This window comes from Homalodisca vitripennis, chromosome 8 (assembly GCF_021130785.1).
Source record: "Homalodisca vitripennis isolate AUS2020 chromosome 8, UT_GWSS_2.1, whole genome shotgun sequence".
In the NCBI taxonomy this organism is placed as follows: domain Eukaryota; kingdom Metazoa; phylum Arthropoda; class Insecta; order Hemiptera; family Cicadellidae; genus Homalodisca; species Homalodisca vitripennis.
Window position 1 is genome coordinate 18067958 of NC_060214.1, and position 23005 is coordinate 18090962.

Consider the following 23005-nt stretch of genomic DNA (forward strand, 5'->3'; position numbering starts at 1 on the left):
AGAAAGGCTTGCTCAAATAATCCAATAATAAGCATTGAAATTATTTACTTGGGAGGTAAATGACTTGATTTGAATAGGTGAAATAGTTTTTTACCAGAACGACATATCACTGCATAACACATAAATTTATTTTAATTTGTTACTTACAACTTAATAAATTTACTGTCCAAGATAAAGAAAATCGTGTATATTTATACATGTTATTTTTTATTTTATTACATGATTTTTTGTTGGAACTTTTTATGTTTGTTAAACGCACGAGAATTCATTTTTAACCCTTTGAGGTCTCAATAAAAATTGCTTCGGCAGTCCTCAGGTCGTATTTAATTTCTGTTAGTTAATATCCGGTTGACCTATTGTCGACATGCGAGCGTTCAGCGAAACTGCGGCGGTCGACCTATAGTCGATGACTGATCGCAAAGGGTTAAGATGACGAATGTATGATTACGGAACTAGAACAATTTCAGATACATTTTTTACAAATTCACATCTTGAAATCAAATAAAAGAAACATAACTTTCAAAAACCGGTATATATCATCTCTTTAATATTTGAAATTCTAGAGCATAAATATTAACATGGAAAAATCTATGATTCAACATATGTAAGCACATGACAACTTTTAATAATAAAAAATCAATTGTTTACTTTTTTCACTTGTTTTCAGCATTTGACACCTGAAGAAGTGGGTAGATACCACTTCTGAACATTTGTTTTTATATTGGAAACGTTTAAAAGGGCAACATTTCTATGGCCTTGTTTGCTATCCTTTTAAATCATCAATAATGCACTTTTAACAATGAATACAATCAAATGTCAGCCTGTCTTTTTTTTCCATAGTTTCATGTGACTGCTGAGATGGCTACTTTCTTATTCGTGTATGTTTCTATAATTATGTTGTATAGTCATATACAATGCATACCTCAATGATTTGTTTAATTACATTCAATCAATAGGGCAATCAAATGTATATACCAATGTGAACAATTTAAATGTGTTATCTGATGATTGTACTCAGTCCAAGACTCCTGACACTGATCCAAGTGCCTCGTGTGCACTCAGATCCCCTACGGTCATCAATCACCAACAGTGTCCCCAATTTACATTTACCAGCATTGTTAATTAATGGTTATTTATTTTAGATGATTATTAAATATATAATCTTTATACTAATATAAATTATCATCAGTCATCAACAGTGTTCCCTATTCGCATTGACCAGTTTTGTTAATTGTTATTTAATCTAGATTACTTTGTTAAGTACAGTACTTAATCTTCATACCAATATAAACTATCATCAGTCATCAACAGAGTTCCCTATTTTCATTGACCAGTTTTGTTCATTGTTATTTAATATGGATGATTTTATTAAATACATCATCTTCATACCAATATAAATTATCATTACTAATCAATTTGTTTCTGATCTGCATTGACCAATTTTTTGTTTTGAACAAATCATGTAATAAAATACATAATTTACATACCAATATAAATTATCATCAGTCATCAATTTTGTTTCTGATTTGCATTGAGCAATTTTGTTAATCGTTATTTAATCCAGATGATTAAATATGTAATCTTCATACTAAAATAAAGGAAATGAATCCAATTATTTAGATGTATAAGTTAGGTGTCATCACATCATTATTTCACTGCAATAACATGCCACATTAATGCCAAGTTTATAGTAATTTTCTTTAGATATTCATTTAGATAACATATCTCATTAAATTATTTTAATACATTGAAAAACTTTAAAAACTACAGGCAGATAGTTTGTATCTGTAATCCTTCAGGGCCCATCAGTGGTGTAACTAAAGGGGGATGAATCCCCCAAAGGCCCTAAAACATTTCAAATCTAGATGTATAACAGCAATGCAACTTGTTTGAACTGCAGCAGTTAAATGTTTTTACTTTAAACTGAATTTTTGTTCGAAATCATATATTGTATGTCAGTAATATGGGAGTACCGATGTCCGAGTGGTCTAAGACGCCTGACTTTGGATCTTAGACAGCGGAGGTTTAAATCCTACCTGTGACAGTAGCACTTTTTATCTGTACTGTATCGACTCTCCCGCTTATTCTGTTTGATAAGATCCTTGCACAGGCCAGAGGCCTGAGGATGGGCAGAATAAGGCTTAAAAGGGAATCGGCCTCTCCTTAAAAAAACTGTGATCACAAACTCGAGTGAAGCTAGACTCTGTTCTCACACACAGGCTTTTTGCCCACATGTGAGAACCTTCTCGTCTAATCTGTTAGCACTTTGTTGGTATACATATAATGTAATTAGGCTTGTATAATTTATAGAAGTTTAAATTTATTCCTTACCTCCCTCCAGTGTAGTCTGTTCATGCCCCCCCATTCCAAACCCTAGTTACACCACTTGTTCCGATGTATGTTATTTGTGACAGAAACATTCCTGTGTCCGGCCACACACTTCAAGTGTAACAACCACTTCTGCGTGCCTCTGCACTCCGTCTGCGACTTCAGAGACGATTGTGGAGACAACTCAGACGAACTCAGCTGTTGTGAGTCTTCTTGGAAAAACCCCTTGTCTGTTTCAAAATTTAAACAACCTTTAACAATGAATCTAGTTCACTCATTGAATCAAAACTTGCACATCGGTCTTAACATTTTACAAATTAATATCCAATGTCTCCGTAATAAATTATTAGAATTAGAACACTTGTCTAAACTTAAGCATATAGATATTATAAGCATTTGTGAGCACTGGTTACTAGAAGAGCAGATATCTTTATTTACACCTCAGGGCTACAAAAGCTGCAAGTATGGTGTGTCGCAAAGCCTCAAAAAATGGGGGTGCTGGTATTTTTATAAGAGATTCGCTTGAATATAGTGAAACTAGACCTAAAGCAAATTTAATCTAGAGCAAAATTTAGAAATTTCAGGAATAAAATTGGCCAATTTAGAAGTAGCAATAGTTTCTCTGTCATAGATCACCTTGTGGTAATATGGACTTATTTTTTGATAACTTTTGAACAAGCTATTAAAAAAGGTTTTGCAACATACTCTAAGTTAGTCATTGGAGGTGACTTCAACATACCATTCCCATAAAACCACTGACACAGTGACAACCACCTTTGTAAACATCTTACGCTCTCTTAACTTGGTAGCTATAAATAAGGCTCCTACAAGAAATGATTCGTGTCTCGATAACATCCTCGTACATTTTTTCAAGGGATTGTTATGAATTAAAAGTTTTGAATGACTGCATTTCCGATCATAATCCTCTTCTATTAAATCTAAAACTTGATAGATCATGTAGACCAAATGAGACAGTCACATCCTCAAAAAAATGTATGCGTAAGCAAAATGAGACACAAATTAAATTGTTTGCAGAAAGTTTGGAGAGTGAAAGGTGGGAAAATAATTGATACCTATAAAAGAAAAGAGATTGACATTTGAAACTTTATTTAACGGTTTTCTAAAAACATATAACAATATTTGTATCTATCATCTCCATTAGTTAAAATTGGTGTTAAAAGCAAGCAGACAAAGAAACTGTTGTGGTACAATGAAGATTTAAAAAGAGGTAGAGAAATAATGCTAGGTTATTTTGATGTTTTTAAGAATCTTAGAAAAACTGGGTCTCAGCATATGGAAGCGCATATAACCTTTATAAATTCTTCAAAAAAGAGTATAGAAAAAAAGCTCAACCTAGCAAAAAGGGCTTGTTTTGAAAATCATATAGAGGGAGCTAGTAATAAAATGTAAGGCTGCCTGGGAGGTAATTTCCTCAGAAACACAAAAACAACACAGGGTGTGACACCAACAAACACTTGATCCACACCTAACTAACCAGTATTTCATACAGTCGGTGGCAGACATTCAAACTAACATTGATAACACTGACATATTGGCAACCAACCTACTGGCTAACACTTTAACTAACTGTGTACCTCAATTTACTTGGTCATTAATCACCCCAACTGATGTAACTAAGGTAGCTGCTAAATTGTCAAACTCTAAAACTTCCGACTTTTATGGTATATTTAATTATATTGTCAAGAACACAATAAAACACATCAGTTCACCATTAGCTTTCATCTTCAATCAATGCTTATTACATGGATATTTTCACTGATCTTCTAAAAATTTCCAAGGTATTGCCAGTCTACAAAAAAGGGGACAGATCTCTGCCCCAAAGCTATCGCCCAATTTCTATAGTCCCCATCTTATCAAAAGTTTTTGAATCTATAATGTATCATCAACTTAATCAACATTTTGAGTCCAATAATATAATCAGTAAATAACCAACATGGCTTTCGTACCAATAAATCTACAACTTCTGCCGTTACAGAAATAGTCGTTAAAGCACTTCATGCTTTTGAACAAAAAAGGAGTCAGTTGCTTTAAACACTCATTGATTTAAGTAAGGCGTTTGATTGCGTGAATCATGGCATCCTCCTCGACAAACTTAAGATCTATGGTATATCAGAAAATTCCATTAATATATTGCAGTCATATCTATCGAATAGAGTACAATATGTTTCTGTTCAAGCTCAGCAGTCTACCACTCTTTCTGTGGCCACAGGTGTACCACAGGGTTCAGTTTTAGGGACCATTAATCTTATTCATCATTTTTATAAATGATCATCTGCCCTCTAATGTGTTTGTCTAACATTGTTATTTATGCTGATGACACACCACTCTTTTTTCATCTAATAAGCAGTTGAAATACTCTGAAAGAAAACATGGATGCATCTCACAGCTTGGCTTTAAATTGGTTCACTTCTAATAGACTGATATGTAATCAGGAGAAAACGCAAAAATCTGCTTCTCAGCTTATCTGAAAATTATGAAGATCAATCTGTAAAATTGTTGGGTTTTCATCTTGACAGCAAGCTTAATTGGAAATCACACATTGACCATGTATGTAGAAAAATATCTAGAGTCTTGTATCTAATGTGGAAACTGAGGGATTTTGTTAGCTGTGAATATTTTGAGAGTGGCATATTTTGCCTTTTTTCAATCACACATTTCCTATGGCATTGTTTTTGTGGGGTCACTCCAATGCTTGTGAATGATATATTCTTCTCATTCAAAAAAAAGTAGTTAGAACCATCAGTGGAAGCAGCTCTCTAGAACAATTGCAAACCACTTTTTATCAATCTCAAATTCATGACAGTTTATTAACCTTTACATTTTTCATATACTAGTCTATACAAAATTACAAATTACAGATTTCAATACCAGACAAGATTTTCATCAAACACAATACCAGGGGTAAAAAACAAATTAGATCTCCCTCAGCACAGGCTAGTCAAAACCGGCAACTCTTTTAAATTCAATTGCATAACTTTTTATAATAAGCTGCCTGCATCTGCTACAATGACTCCTTTCAATATTTTTAAACTAAAGATAAGTAACTGGCTCATATGCAATCCATTCTACTCTTTAAAAGAATTTTTAGATTCTGACATAAATATCATTTTTTGATTAGTTTGATTTGTAGATTTCTGATTTTTCTATACTGTATTCAGCTATAACGTAATTAACAAACATGTGCACACTCTTCATAGATTATATTAAACCTGTTACTTGGTCATAAAATTAGTATAATTATAGTACCCCAAACAATATTGTAATAACTAATTTTGTTGTTGTAAATATCAGTGCTGTATATTTTGACGATGCACCTATTTCATATTGTTGTGACCAATGGCTAATAAACTTCTTGATTCTTGATTCTTGAAATACGCTTTGTTTCATATACGTTTAAAATAGTCACTCGACCTCAAGTATACAGGGTGTCTCGTAACAAGTGACTTATATTTCAGAAATTAATTCAGATGATAAAAATAGAGGAAGTTTAATGAAACATGTGGTTTTTGAGCAATGCTTACATATTCTTGTGAAGTAAAAGCTTTTATCTTGTTAGTTCTTTTGATTCACAAATTTCAAAATAATAAAAATACGCATTGTGGGTTATAAACCAAAGCTTATCTGAATTTTATTGATTATATGACAGGATGGTGCAATGGGAGTACAATCTTGCCAACATTGTAAGATATTTAGACCAATTAATTGATGTTCTAACACAGCAATAAGATTATCAAGAGAAAGGTAATGATTAAATTTATCTTGACATATGAAAAATGTTTGTGTCATTAATTTTGTTATCACTTCATGGGTCTTACGTTAAACTATTTTCTATTATTTAAGAAATCTTCATTTTCCAAAAAAATTTGTTCAATTTGGTGCTTAGCAAAATAGTACAAATTACATTTCATATTATACTATATACAGGGTGAGTTTTAAGTCCCTTCCCCCCCCCCTATTTTTTTCTAAACCGTATAAGTTAGGAGGTTTTTAAACTCCGTACATATTCGTTAGACCTAAATATCTTGTTTTTCATGGGTTCATTGACTCTCCACCTCCAATGGGGGACGGTCCACGAGGAGTAAGCCGAGATTCTTAAATGTAAGCATAGGTTGATATGCACATCAAATTAAAGGTCTCTGTAAGTAGAATACAATGCCGCAAACCGGACCTCAAAAGGTTCATCCTAATGAAAATTACAGGGTGTTAAAATTTACAAAATAGTAATGTGTTATTATCTGCGTTTTATCGCGCAACTTTTTAAAAGTTCATTTCAAAGCAATTTTCTATTGCTGTTTATTCTTTAAAAGAAACTTTATTTTGTTGTGTTTAATGATTTTAAGGGATCACTGGAAGTCCGAGATCTAGGAGTTAACTAAAGGATTTAATAAGAAGTCGATCATGTGATGTGTCGTTTAACATTGCCTTTTAAAACGCTGGAAACGGTGCTACAATCTGAATTAAAAAAGGATAATTCGTAATTTTGTTAATAATGCCACCCCTCCTCGCGGGTTTAGCAATATTGTCGGCCTCGCTCAGTGGAGAAGGGCGTGAGTATTGGTAGAGCGCCAGGACAACCAAGTTCTTGCGCAGTTGACAGAGGACTACTAAGATTGACGGATACCCAGATGGTTACGGTTTGCTCGGTAATAAGGGCGCCACCCTTGTTGATGGGGTGTGATAGTCGCAGGTCTCCAACAAGGAACAGTTTCCTGCCCTCAGGTATGCTCAATCGAGACCACTACCAAGCACGCAAGAACTATTAGGTTTACGACACTAGCCTTAGGTACTTAAATTAGCCACAGATTTAGGTTGATTATTTTCTAATAGTAAGTTGCAAGGTCTCTAATTAAATATCAGGCTTAGTTTACCGTAGATATTTAATTCTGTAAAGACAAAATTATTATACTGAAATTTTACTAACTGACATACGCAAGCGACAAAAATATCAATGGCATGGTAATGGCTCACCTTAGCCTAACTCCTTATTTGAACAGCTGATTGGCGTCTAATCAGTGACCGTTCTGTTATTGCAGCAACAATGAATGCGCGCTTCTTCATTTTGGATGTAAAATTTCGTTACGTAGAGTGATCAGTTCTACATAACAATTGCTCAGGTTTAAAACAGAAAAGTACACGTCACAATAATAATTTGTACAGAATCTGGGGTCTGCATTTTTAAATGTAATCTTTGACATAGTCCCTGTGTCGTTGTAAAAGTGAAAGTTTTTTGTTATCTGGGAGACATGTTATGTTTGGTTTCAGTTACTTGGGCCATTAAGTATCTGACCTTGTTAGTTGCAGTGTGACTACTGACCTTGTTAGTTTTTAGTGCTGTTAAAGTTAGAAACATGTCTCGCACTCTTCAAGAAAAAGTTGACATGGTGTTTATTTTTGGTGCTTCTGGGAATAATTACCACGAAACAATGAGACGATTTAATGAAAACCATCCAGAAAGACCTGTTAGCAGAACCTATTTAAGGCAGTTAATAACAAAATTTAGAGAGACTGGTAGCGTTTACTGATGCAAAACGTTCAGGCCGTCCTCCTTTTGTCAGAAGAAGTTGATTTTGAGGTTCTTTGTACAGTCGTGGAAAATCCTCAAACCTCTTCGAAGACAAATAGCAGGACAATATCGGGGTATCACAACGCAAAGCAATAACTACCCTGAAGAAGCACAAAATTGCATCCCTACAAAATTATGCTACATCACGCATTAAATGAAGATGACCCGGACAGAAGATTGCAGTTCTGTGAAACTATGGATAGACTAATCATAGCAAATCCAACAACCGTAAATAATATCTGCTTTAGTGATGAGAGTACATTTTACGTAAATGGTTTAGTGAATAGACACAACTGCCGATACTGGGATAACTCTAATCCCCATGTTCACAGAGAACATCATACCCAGTATCCCCAGAAAGTAAATGTTTGGGCAGGTCTCTTTGGTAACCACGTGATTGGACCACTGTTTATTGACGTAAATTTAAATGGAGAAAGTTATTTACATATGCTCCAAAATAATATTCATCCATTAATAGAAAATACAATTCGCACTACTAATGTTGGGGAGTTTAATATCGAGAAGAAGTAAGGTTCCAACAGGACGGTGCTCCTCCACACTACGATGTTAATGTTCGTGGTTACCTTAATGTACATTTTCGTGAGAAGTGGATAGGACGGACGCGGGGCAATAGAATGGCCGGCACGGTCCCCTGACTTGAAACCCACTGGATTTTTTTTTTGTGGGGACACTTGAAGTCTGTGATTTATTGTACACCAGTCGCATGTGTGGAAGATCTTCGGAACAGAATTACTGAGGCCTGCAGGAAGGTAACACCAGAAATCCTAACCCGTGTAAGGAGTGAATTTGTTAACAGACTATACTACTGTCAGGAAGTAACAGGCAATCAGTTTTGAGCATCTACTACAATAAAAAGGGTAAGTAACAACCTACTAGTATCGGAATCATACAATATTAGAAACCGGAATCGCTGTTGAAATAAATATAAAATGGGTCTAAAACCTTTGTAAGACAACAATTCTTTAAATAAAATACTTACAAAGGCGACACAACACATGATCGACTTCTTATTAAATCCTTTAGTTAACTCCTAGATCTCGGACTTCCAGTGATCCCTTAAAATCATTAAACACAACAAAATAAAGTTTCTTTTAAAGAATAAACAGCAATAGGAAATTGCTTTGAAATAAACTTTTAAAAAGTTGCGCGATAAAACGCAGATAATAACACATTACTATTTTGTAAATTTTTAACACCCTGTAATTTTCATTAGGATGAACCTTTTGAGGTCCGGTTTGCGGCATTGTATTCTACTTACAGAGACCTTTAATTTGATGTGCATATCAACCTATGCTTACATTTAAGAATCTCGGCTTACTCCTCGTGGACCGTCCCCCATTGGAGGTGGAGAGTCAATGAACCCATGAAAAACAAGATATTTAGGTCTAACGAATATGTACGGAGTTTAAACCTCCTAACTTATATGGTTTAAAAAAAAAATAGGGGGGGAAGGGACTTAAAACTCACCCTGTATATGTGTGTATATATATAAATATATATATATATATATATATATATAATATATATATATAGCGAGCTCTGTGGTGTAATGGTAGCACATTCACCCGGCAAGTGAGAGATCCGGGTTCGACTCCCGGCGGAGCAAGTACTTTTTGTGATTCAATGTTTATTGAAATTAAATAAGGCTATTGCCATTTATACAAATTTAATGTACAGTATATATATATATATATATATATATATATATACTCTTTCTAAGGTATAAAAGACAGGGTTTAATGTAGAATCATATGCAATTGAAAGTGGATTTTGTTGGAATCTCTGTGTAGGATGTTTACTTTATAAATATTTCAAAATATATATACCTATTATAACGTGTTGTTCTTGTATGATATTTTAATTCAATAATTATTATATGTTTGTTGATAACACTTTAATATAAAAATTAATTTGATTTAAAAAGTTATTTTGATAATAATTTTAGTACTACATTGGTTGTAAACTGTTTTTTTGGACAACTTCGAATTATTCTGAACAAACAAATTATTTGATACCCTATTAAAGTCTCAGCCACCTACTTTCCAGTAAACTGTGGTAATTTATAACTAGCCATTTAAGAAAATTTGTTGCTAAACAAATAGATCCAGAAAATTTTCCTAATATCTGAGTAAATATTGTTCTACAAAATTCTGTATCCTTAATCACTAGCTGTATTCAGACACATTTACACCCTTATTGGGGTTGTAAAATTATGGGAATTGTCTCATTTAATATATAATCAAAATGCATCCAAACACTTTCAGAATTTTATATATTGTATATTAGTTTTTCAAAAAATAAATCCAAAAACTTTTGTCCTTTATCATTTAAATATTCAGAAAGTCTAAATTTGATAAGGAAAACAAAAATCAATCAAATATTGATGCAGGTATTGTTATCAACTGAGTTACTTTGTGACAATGGGGACTGATTGCCTGGGACCGGGATCCCTCTGTGACCATCTACCCAACTATCATAATGTCAGATTGTGATAGGTAATCTTGATTGTTATGTACAGCACACAGGTCATGTTGGCACACTGAGTTCCGTTGTGACAATGGGGAGTGCCTAGGCCTGGATCTCTCTGTGACAATCTGCCCGACTGTCATGATAAGTCAGATTGTGATAGATCATCTTGATTGTTACAGATCATGTTGGCACTCGGAGTTCCATTGTGACAATGGGGAGTGCCTGTGGCATGGTTCTCTCTGTGACAATCTGCCCGACTGTCATGATAAGTCAGATTGTGATAGGCCATCTTGATTGTTACAGATCATGTTGGCACAGTGAGTTCCGTTGTGACAATGGGGAGTGCCTGTGGCCTGGATCTCTCTGTGACAATCTGCCCGACTGTCATGATAAGTCAGATTGTGATAGGCCATCTTGATTGTTACAGATCATGTTGGCACTCGGAGTTCCATTGTGACAATGGGGAGTGCCTGTGGCATGGTTCTCTCTGTGACAATCTGCCTGACTGTCATGATAAGTCAGATTGTGATAGGTCATCTTGATTGTTACAGATCATGTTGGCACTCGGAGTTCCATTGTGACAATGGGGAGTGCCTGAGGCCGGGATCTGTCTGTGACAATCTGCCTGACTGTCATGATGTCAGATTGTGATAGTTAATCTTGATTGTTATATACAGCACACAGGTCATGTTGGCACTCGGAGTTCCGTTGTGACAATGGGGAGTGCCTCAGACCGGGATCTCTCTGTGACAATCTACCCGACTGTCAGGATTCAAGTGATGAGACAGATTGTGATTCAGGTAACAAATTTAAATACTCCTTCTGCCTCATTATTACGTAGTGTTAGATATAGTCTATGTTATATATCTTTAAGATCATCAATATTACAGTTCTATTTAAGTATTTTGTATATAAGTTTTAAATATTACCGTCATTCGACAAGTATAAAAATAATGTTGTTTAACTAGGTAAAATGTTGCTCTTAGTTATTCTCTGGATGGAGTTAGATGGAACATATACTCAAATTTAATATTAGATAAATTAAAATTATTGGGAATATCTATAAAAATATAATTGTTAACATCTTAAGTACGCATCCATTTTTATAATGATAAGGTGGAACTTTAAAATTATGTGGGTTGCTTGCTATTGCATACTGATTTTTGTCTATGTACTAAATATATTATAATAGCCAAATTAAAACACAATTTGTTCATACTGTCACTTTTGTAGATATGTTAGTTTTTCATTTGAGGTAAACATTAAAAAAATGTAAAGGTAATAAAATTGTTTTACAACAAGTTTTGAAACTTTTATGTGCACATTTGCTATGTTACATTATGTACATAATATGGTATTTTTCTTTGTTTGAAATAAAAAGTTTTTCAATTAATTATTTTTTTAATTTAAAAATGTCTTTCAAAATAATTTATATATGAGTTATGAGTTAATAACACTCTAAATCACACTGATTATTTTACCATTCAGTAAATGTATAGTGATATCCACAAGACTGGGGCACAGAAAGTAAATACAATTTAATCACCCGTACATTTGTGAAAAATAACAGAATTACACATGTTTAGGTACTTTATTTAATATATTGTTCGAGTTGTCGGTTTTTTATGTAATCGAAAACTTAAAATACCTGGAGCCGTGTATTTTAGAAGCAGGGCTCAAAACGTTAAGGAAACTTACATTTCAGATTTCTCTGATTTAACTGCACTATCAAAAACTATTAGTTATGAAGAAAACATTCTTATCATTATTAGTATAAAGATAAAGATTTTCAAGAAACTCAACGAACTAGTATATATCTTAATAATTGGGAAACAATTTCCATTTTGTTTTACAGTTTCTATTGTTCGTTTATAAATCGTAAGATTGCAATTCTGTTCTAATATTAATATATTGAGGTTTCTGCAACAAAGATAATAAATAAATAATTACAATAATTAGGTGACCCCAGGTTTTGGGGTGTGCTCTTATACCCAATAGAAAATTTAAAAGTTAATTTTAAATGGTGGTGACTCTGTGTGTAGCACTACTGTAGGTTAAAAACATGTTAAAATACAGGACATTTGGATATTTTTAATAATGTTCAAAAGTTTAGTGCACCTCTTTGAGCAGAAACGACTTAGTAGTATGCAAAACAATTTTTACAGACTGGTGCCATCTACACCATTTCAAATACTGTAAATGTTTATCTATCTTGCCTAACGAGTGATAGTGTGTTTGGACAGATGCGTTTGTAGACTGCGGCGATGGGACAAGAGTTCACCGCTATTACTGGTGTGACGGTTGGCCACACTGTCCCACCAACCATGCGGACGAACTTAACTGTAAGTAACAATTGTGGAGTTGTACTATTAGTCATAACCTTTGTATCAGTTGTGGTATTTAAATTATGTATACTGAAATTAGTTATATGTTACTTTCAGATGTTAAATAGGAAGAAGTTATTTAAACTATTATATGTGTATTATATTATTTAAACTCACTGTTATATGTGAGTTATTTAAACTAACATTGTTATATGTGGATTTAGAGAGAGCACTGGATGAAAATTTTACATGAAGCTTCTTGTCTTTATAGATAACTTCGATTTTGTCAAACCATGGGATTGGGCTGAGTGTTCTCGAACATTTGTACGTTGGTCTTACGGATAACCGTGATGACAACAGGAAAATTGCAGTACAAATAAATTTTTTAGACAAATTAACTACAATCATATGATATTTTAACTTGAGACATAGTAACGCATGTAGCATAATTAAATGAGCTATAGACCTTAAATTTTTGCATGTAATCTCAGCAGAGTCTGTTACACGACACGTGATGTGACACACTTCTACCTTGTTATAAGAAGTAGGGTACAATTAATTGTCAAAGAGAATTTTATTATTTTTGTCAGATGGATTTGGAGTGGATCCGGCCCACCAATAACCAACTTTTTTGTAACTTTTACTTTACAGTATGCAATGCTTTTGTACCAAATCACAGAGCAAAACAAGTTGGTATGCAAGAATTAAGGCTAATAAAGAAGTGTGTACATACTTTGTGAAGGTGTTTGAAGAAATATACACTCACCCTCTAACAACACAGCTCAAAAGTCTAATCAAAATACTTGAATAACTAAAAAAACTTTTTAGATCGTCATTCTTTCTTGTTTCTTTTATCCATTGCTTAAAAATATTGACCTCGTTAAATGTTTCTCCAAAAGAAGAATTAACGGTTTGCAGGGCTTTCACTAATACTCAATGCCTCTGCAATTTCTGAAAACGTCACAAACCTATTCGCTCTCTGAAGCCATTTCCGAAGCTAACATTATCGTAGAAATAAAAGTTGTAAACATTGATTTTACAGAGGAAATAAAAGGAAAGCAATGACAGATGGGCTTTGTGAAGACAAAGCAATTTGGTATTCACATGAAGAATTGTTTGTTGCTGGCATACACCAAATTAACAATGAATTTGAGTTCCAAATTCAAAGATTTTGAAACAAAAACAGTAAGTTTGGTTTATTAACTGGTTATAAAATACATAAAGAATTGAAATTAAAGACAGGTTAGCTGGCAGTCACATACGAAGAAGACAATAAACTAGAGTTCATGTTTGAAGTTGGAAGTTTGAAAGCATTATGCTTTGACAATTATTGATAAAGAAGATTGATAGTGTGTCAACTATGCCAAAGTTAATTTTGAAAGACTAACTGGAAGAGGTGTTTTCGAACATCACCTCAGGATTAAAATATTCCTCACCTCCAAGTATTGTTGCTACTATTGGTTAAAGAATATTCAGCGAGTTGGAACCTGTGTAGGAATTCTGTGACTCAACAGAGACTTGCAAATCTTGGTATTATTTATATAGAGTACAAACTTTTTCCCCTTAGTCAGCTATAGTGAAGTAATACAAATATTTGCTTCAAAAATTTGTAAAAAACTACGCCTGTAATCTTGACCTATATAATATCTGTACACGGTGCAACTACCAAGGAAAACTTGGATATTGTTCTCAAACTCGAAAAAATGGGTATTAGAATAATGACAAAATTGAAAACAAATGATAGTGTTAAAGACCTTTATAAAGAGCTCGAGATTTTTACAGTATATGGATTACACACACACACACATGTATATAAAGGAAGAAATATGTAAAAAAATTACAGTCCATCCATGTTAAGAGTGAGCCATAAGTACAGTACAAGATGTTGTATTATACTGGACAAACATAGACTGCAGTTTTATGAGAAAAACACTAATTTAATTGGAGAAAAATTTTTAACTATTCTACCATTAACAATAACTGCAAAGAAAAATAATGCAATATTTAAGAAATAAGTTTTTTGTCATACTTAATTTCTTTATCTTTATATTCATTTGACAAGTTTTATAATTTCGGGTTGAGCTGAGTTTTTTATACAACTGCAATGTATCAATTTGTGTTTTTGTATTTATTTGGTTTGTTTGTGTACTTACTTAAATTGTTGTTGCTAATTTATTGTTGATTACTGAAATATATTATTATTGTTATTGTTTTAGTTCCATAGTTTAAAAATTTTTCTTCTTAACTATTTATAATATTGTTAACTTTTTCTGTAGTTTTTGTTAAATTGATCGTTGTTATGGCTAAAGTTGCAATTATTGGGGCATTTGTGATTAGATTGACTATGGGATTAGGGTATCACATTATAACCTCTTAGTTTATAAGTATATTAGTTAAGTAATTTTTATGACGCTGTTCAATGTATACAAAATTTATATTCAATGAATAAAGAGATTTTCAATTCAAATTATTATTGCTCTTGCATGTAAGGAATTGGGCTTTGGGGAGTGGCAAATTCAAGCTTGCCTTCTTGGGTGAAACACGTAGATCAGAGAGGTGTATATCAGATATATGTTTCACCCAGGAAGGCAAGATACACATAGACGAGAAACTTTCCTGGAATTTAAAGTTCATTTGTGTTACAGGCAAGGAGTGCAATGTAACAGATGAGTTCCAGTGTCCCAACGGCCGCTGCATCCGATTGGCCAATGTCTGCGATTCCCAATGCGATTGTGTCGTCAACCTCACCGACTCGTCATGTGCTGACGAGGTTGACTGCATGCATATTTACACTGTGGAGTACGGTGAGCAGACATTTTTAATAAAGTCTATAACATATATCATGAAATTTGTATTTAATTTTAGTTAAATGAGTTTGAAAATCATTTCAAACTTTTTTCAATACTAATATTAAATGCAGTGCCATATAATTCTACCAGAAGACACGGCAGTTACCAAAGGCTTCAGACCGAGGGGAGCCATACTTAATTTTTTCTCAATGTATATATACTAATATACAGGGTGGAAAAAAAAGTATGGAAACGCTTTCACTAATTTTTGTATGGCTTCACTTATACAAATTAAATTTTGTCCATCACCACTTGTGTTAAGAACCTAGTTTTTGAGGGGACCAGTGGGGACATTTTATCTTTTCAGGGGGACGGCCCCGTGAGGAGTCGGACGAAAATCTTAAATGTAAGCATAGGCCGAGTTTGGTATCAAATTAAAGGTCTGAGTAAAGAGAAAACTCATTACCGCAAACCGCACTTAAAAAGGTTGACCCTATCCAGAGTACGGGCCGTTTGAATTTCATAAGTAACGTTTGATTAATTATTATTTCTCCGCAATTTCACAGTCTGAAGTAAACTGTTCTGGACTGAAAATGACACTTTATGGAACACAATTATCCAAAAGAATTTAATTAAAAATTATCTATGTATTACAAAAAAAATAACCATACCTTTTAAATGAGGTGCTCAAACTGCTCTCCGAACACTTGTTGGCAATGAGCTAGTCTATTATAAAAACCTACTGCAGTCATATTTTGAAGCATCTCAGGTGTAATTCTTCTTGCTTCTTCTATAAACGATTTATCAGCTCCTCAATGTTGGCTGGTTTAGTTTTATACACATTATCTTTTAAGAAGCCCCCACAAAAAGAAATCTAGTGGATTAAGATCCGGTGACCTAGCCGGCCACTCAACGGTACCCCTGCGACCAATCCAACGGTTAGGAAAACACTTCATCTAACAGATTGCGCACAAGGAACCGCAAATAGTAATGGGGCGGTGCTCCATCTTGCTGAAAACCATACTGCATTTTAAAATTTGCCCCAAGAGAGCACGCACTGCTTGGCAAAATGTTATTTGTCAACATATTTCGCCTGTTAGATTTCCATCTATCACAAAACGGTCCTAAATGTTATTGTTTATTATTCCAGTCCACATATTCACTTTCTGAGGCCTTTGTGTGTGGCCTTCTATCATCCAGTGTGGATTATGGTCGGCCCAAGGTCAACGGCAATTATGCCTATTTTAACTTGTCCATTAACAAAGAATGTAGCTTCATCTGAAAACAATATCGAACTTAAAAAAAATTGAATTTCGTCACACTTTCTCATCATTATTTGTCGCAAAATTCAGTCCTTCTATCAAAATCATCCTCTGCAAGTTCTTGGGTTAGGGTTACTTTAAAAGGGTGATACTTGTTTTTTGTGTAAAACATTCAACACTGAGGTATGGCTCATATCAAGATCTTCTGCAGCACTCTGGCCGAGGTGCTGGGGATTTTCAACAAATGTTTGGAGTACATCCAAAGATTTTTTTTCATTTGTTGCCGATTTAGGCTGCCACCTCTTTCGCGATCTTTGACTGTTCTAGTTTCTTCAAATCTTTTTATTGTCTTAAACACTGTTGACTTACTAATTGGGGGTCTATCAAGAAAAGTGTCATTAAACAAATGCGCTGTTTCTTCATAGGGACGAACTAGATATCCATACCCACGCATCATAAGCAGCGTGATTCTCTCAAACTCACTAAGTGACATTGCTTTTAAAACTAGTAGAATAAAATGTAAACACTTAAGTAAAAAAAATTATAACTATCGCCAGTACCTTCTAGTGAAAGGGACTTTCAACTTTATCTTTACGTGGAAAATTTATAAACGTAGACTAAATACCAAGCTGATATTAAAAATACAAAACTGTGGGAGTTTTGCTGTGACAGTACTGTTTGTATTGCCTAAACCAGTTTATGTTTTGCCTGAGATAAAAGGGCTAGAGGGACTGGACCTTGACCTCATGTTGATAAGGAGTTACGGTGGTATTATTGAATACTCTCAGTTTCTGAAGACAAGACAGGAAAAACCCCTATTTACTGTTATCCAACAAATGTAGAGGTAAAAAAAATAATTATTTTTTGTTGGAAATTGTTTTTCAAATTTTACATACACCGACATAAAACATACTACTGAAAGTAAATTAGTTACTTCACAAGATAAAATTACTATTTTTTCTTTGTCATGAAATTCATTACGGCTCGTACTCTGGATAGGGTCAACCTTTTTAGTGCGGTTTGCGGTAATGAGTTTCTCTTTACTAGACCTTTAATTTGATACCAAACTCGGCCTATGCTTACATTTAAGATTTTCATCCGACTCCTCACGGGCCGTCCCCCCCTGAAAAGATAAAATGTCCCCACTGGTCTCCAAAAACTAGGTTCTTAATACAAGTGGTGATGTACAAAATTTAATTTGTATAAGTGAAGCCATACAAAATTAGTGAAAGCGTTTCCATACTTTTTTTCCACCCTGTATATTTCAGTTTTACTCAGGAAATCTGTTATGTGAGCTTATCGTACAGTTTATTATGCTTTCAATCTTTGCTCAGCCATGCCTATATGTTGATGAAACGATTATAGAAGAAGTGGAAGGAGCTGGAGGAGTAATGTTTTATAATGTGAATAATACACGACCTTGAATCGTACACGACCTTGAATCGTACACGACCTTGAGTCATACACGACCTTGAGTCATACATGACCTTGAGTCATACACGACCTTGAATCGTACAAGGTCATACATACACCTTCACTGCTGTGGCTAGTCTTGGAGCTTCATTCCAAAGAGGGGAGAGGAGTTATAATATACATTGTATATTTAAGATTGGGCATAGGAATGACATTTTTAAGTGTATCATGGTAAGTGGACTAACTTCCAGAGCCTGGGACCACCTAAACTACATTTGTAATGTGTTTTGTTACATAATATCAAATCTTTGTGGATCTTAACAGATTTTGCATGTTGTGCTCACTTTATTCTCTTAGGACAAGAAGCTGAGACATTCCACTATTGTAGTCCTAAAAGGGTCTTTGCATTGCTTCTGGAATGACAGGATATTTTGGATGAGTAAGGTTGGGGTTAGGAGCCACCTCCTGTCAAGATCCACGAGGAAGGATTATGGCTATTAATCTTTGTCTTGTCTCCTTGGAAGAAATAGAAACCAGCATCCATATGGTTGTTCAGATTTAAGTGACACATCGGTTATTGCTGTACCCAGTGTAGGTTCAACTGGAAGGTTTAAACCAACCAGAAGTGGAACCCTCCTGGGGTGAGGGGTGTACTTTAGTAATCAAAATTTTCTATTTATTATATTATTAAACTGTGTTTTTATTAAATGACTAACTGCTGTTAGAACTAAACAGAACAGAGTCAGCTAAGTTGATGTATAAATAATTAGACTAAAATGAAAAATTAATAAAACTATTAGTTAATAACATATTCATTATTGTAGTATTTGTTAAATATATTAACGATATTTAAGACCTAATATTACAAACCCTCAGATATTTTTACACACACATTACACAGTTTTACAAATCAGGAGTATTATTAGCTATTACAGGATAGTCAGAAGTTGTATGGACATGAGTAAGCTTTGTTTAGAGAAGAAACATGTACAGTACTAAGTAAAGACGGTTTGTAGTATGGGAGTATTCATGTTGCGCTGCTATGTTTGTATGAGTTTGCATAAAATGTTAGTTTGTATTTTTAAGTTGCTAAACTGCCCTTGATGTCTTTTTAAAATCGGTTTTGATCAAAGCCAACATATTTTTTGTTCTGTAAGTTAGGACTTATTTTTGTATACATTTTCAACAAAACTAACAAAATTATCTTTGAAACCTCTACTTAGTTGCAAGTACACGAGCACAAAGTTCTACTATTTCGTCATCTCATTTACTTATGTAAATTTGATCTTATTCTTTGAAAACGAGACAAAAAGTGGTTGAATTTCCTTCCTTCATTTGTTTACTGTAATGAAACCGTGCCGGCAGTTCATTAATTATTTTCATCCCCAATTAAATAAGTGTTTAATTTAGGGCTTATGATAGCAAGTTAAAAGATAATTAATCGGCAAACTAATTATCCAGGCTTGTGTTCTTAACAAACAATGAAATGCTTTGTTGACTTGGTAAAGGGTAATTTTTCAACCAACAAAGCCAAAGCTCACAGATTTATTGAAGATCCGGCGCACATTGTGTTTCTGTGCTGTCACAAGTTGAATGATGCTACTGCTTTGTAATCTCCGCTTTCAAATCGTTTATTGTCTCACGAAAGGTGCAACGTTCACACAATTAGTCATTCACTCTATGTAAAAAGAGTACTGTATCTCTTATTGTTATCTATCAGTGTGCTATTGATGTTTTTTAGGGTTTTTGTTACAATATAAAACCATGCTTTAAATATACTGATAGTGATGCTGTCAAACAAATATTAATTAACTATGGAATAAAATAAGTCAATTGATTTTATTCAATACTTATCATGCATACTGAAATTATTAAAAGTTCTTTGTTTGTTTCAAAAACCATAGATTTTTATTAGTTTAACTTAAAATCTTACAAATTTTTTATGGTGTAAAATAATGTTATTATTTTAACATTTAGTGATATATTTAAAATTTATTAAATGTATTATTTTTTTAAATATCTTTATTTGAATTCTTTTTTATTTTTAGCTTGCCCAAGTATTTAATCCTCTGAGTTAATTCAGTTATGGAAGCAAGGGTACTGTACTTTGATACATACTTTGCTTGCCCAAGTATTTAATACTCTGAGTTAATTCAGTTATGGAAGCAAGGGTACTGTACTTTGATACATACTTTGCTTGCCCAAGTATTTAATACTCTGAGTTAATTCAGTTATGGAAGCAAGGGTACTGTACTTTGATACATACTTTGCTTGCCCAAGTATTTAATACTCTGAGTTAATTCAGTTATGGAAGCAAGGGTACTGTACTTTGATACATACTTTGCTTGCCCAAGTATTTAATACTCTGAGTTAATTCAGTTATGGAAGCAAGGGTACTGTACTTTGATACATACTTTGCTTGCCCAAGTATTTAATACTCTGAGTTAATTCAGTTATGGAAGCAAGGGTACTGTACTTTGATACATACTTTGCTTGCCCAAGTATTTAATACTCTGAGTTAATTCAGTTATGGAAGCAAGGGTACTGTACTTTGATACATACTTTGCTTGCCCAAGTATTTAATACTCTGAGTTAATTCAGTTATGGAAGCAAGGGTACTGTACTTTGATACATACTTTGCTTGCCCAAGTATTTAATCCTCTGAGTTAATTCAGTTATGGAAGCAAGGGTACTGTACTTTGATACATACTTTGCTTGCCCAAGTATTTAATCCTCTGAGTTAATTCAGTTATGGAAGCAAGGGTACTGTACTTTGATACATACTTTGCTTGCCCAAGTATTTAATACTCTGAGTTAATTCAGTTATGGAAGCAAGGGTACTGTACTTTGATACATACTTTGCTTGCCCAAGTATTTAATACTCTGAGTTAATTCAGTTATGTACTGTACTTTGATACATACTTTGCTTGGCCTACTGTATTGATACACTCTGAGTTCTGTGTATGCATGGAAACTACTACACAGTTTGCTAAAACGTGTTTTAGTTGTCGTACTTTGTGTTTTAAAAATCGTAAATAGATAAGCTTATTAAACTGAATTTTCTTTGAAAATAATATTATAATGCTTGCAGTTAGTATTTTCTCTTTTTAAGTTCATGCATCGCCATGACAACAGCTGATCAACATTACACAAATTATAATTCATGAAAACATGCTTTTCTTGTACAAGTATGTGAACCTGTAGATAGATATCCTAATTAACAAATTATACTAGTCTTGTAAATACTTTGCTAGCAGGTCTTTTTACATGATATGCATGCATCACCACGAGTCGCGGATGTTCGCAGTTGATCGATAATACGTAAATTACCGATCATTAAAACACGTGTTGTCTAACTTTGTGTATAAATAGTCCTTACGGCTCAGTCAGAAGAAGTTGGTAGATTTTTTGACTGGTGATAAATTAATTTATTCTTATCAATTTACGGGATTTAAATGTACTCTATATCCCGAAGACCATTCAAAATACAATAAAACATTTACAACAAAAAGTTGCGGAATTGTTATAAACATTATAGAACAGTTTTTTTTCTATAGGTTATAAAATAACGGAGTTGTGAATTTTTTTTTTTTAGTTTAAATTAAAATGGGTGCCACAATGGAAAGAAATGGTGTTCAAAGCTGGCCAAAGAATTTAGTTGAAGTATTTAAAAAATCAGTTTTTGTGACAAGTTTAAACTTGTTTCAGCAGTCCTACAACCAGTTCTTGGTGATATAAAAGTTCTCAAAGTATTTACATGTAATTAATACTGAAAATCTTGAAATCGTTCAAGATACCAAAAAACTATTTATTATAAAATGTTTAGTAAATCTTATAAGCATTCCAAAACATTTTTTTGTTTTTTCTAAGTTTGTAAATAACAGAGTTATGAATTTTTTTAAAGATTAAATGCCTGCCATATTGAAATGGAACGGCATACCAAGCTGGCCAGGAACATTTAAAAGATCAATTTTTATACCAAGTTTCAACTTGTTTGGGCATTTTTGGGACAGCTATCATTTTCACAAGCCGCATAACATGGCATATATATATATATATATATAAAACATTTTGAACTTGGAAGGGGTTTTGGGCTTTGAAGCATACGTTTAGAGAGGTTATGCAGAAATGTTCAATAAGTGGTAAGATTGAAATAGCCTTATTTTGTATACAATATCTACCTCGTATATTACCAAATCAACAAATTATTGTGTTTTTGTCAATAATATTTTGCTTTCATTATGTATTTTTCTTGATTTTATCACACAAAATGATCTGAAGTATTTACATGTATTAAAACTGCTTAGACTGCCGAACACTACACATACAGTAATATAAGATTAATGTTGTAAAATATGTTTCTTCAATCTATACATATCTTTCCCAGTTTGATTAGTAAAACATGCCCTAAAATTGCTATGTCAAGATGATGCTTTTTATACATTACTTTTGTAGTGGTTTTAAAAAACACCCTAAAGGTCGCCGATTTTTTGCTTCAAAGGTCACTGAAAGTCATTAAAATTGCTTTACATGATACTCCAGCTTTAGAATCTCTTTTATAGATTAGTAGTATTAATCCTCAACAGCTCAATCTAAGTAAATTTAACCGAAAGCTATTGGCTAGCAGGGGTTGCAACGTGCAGACCCGGTGTGGCTCTCGGTTGCTCCGTGCCACCTCTCCCACAGAATTCCGGGAAGCTTCGATGTATTCAGCCGCAGTACCTGTGTGACGGTTACAATGACTGCCACAACGGCAACTTCCTCTCCGATGAGTTTGGCTGCGGTAAGTATTAAAGTTAATTGTCTATAATGAAT

The 23005-nt window shown here is 33.6% G+C and overlaps 1 protein-coding gene across 1 annotated transcript in view; it reads left to right on the plus strand.

Moving 5' to 3' along the window:
• LOC124367372 (G-protein coupled receptor GRL101-like) overlaps nucleotides 1-23005 on the plus strand; it is an 81932-nt gene that overhangs the window by 15214 nt on the left and 43713 nt on the right. The window contains exons 4-8 of the mRNA XM_046824135.1: nucleotides 2415-2531; nucleotides 11080-11202; nucleotides 12646-12744; nucleotides 15372-15530; nucleotides 22818-22973. Coding sequence (XP_046680091.1) covers nucleotides 2415-2531; nucleotides 11080-11202; nucleotides 12646-12744; nucleotides 15372-15530; nucleotides 22818-22973 — 654 coding nt within the window. The remainder of the gene's footprint in view (nucleotides 1-2414; nucleotides 2532-11079; nucleotides 11203-12645; nucleotides 12745-15371; nucleotides 15531-22817; nucleotides 22974-23005) is intronic.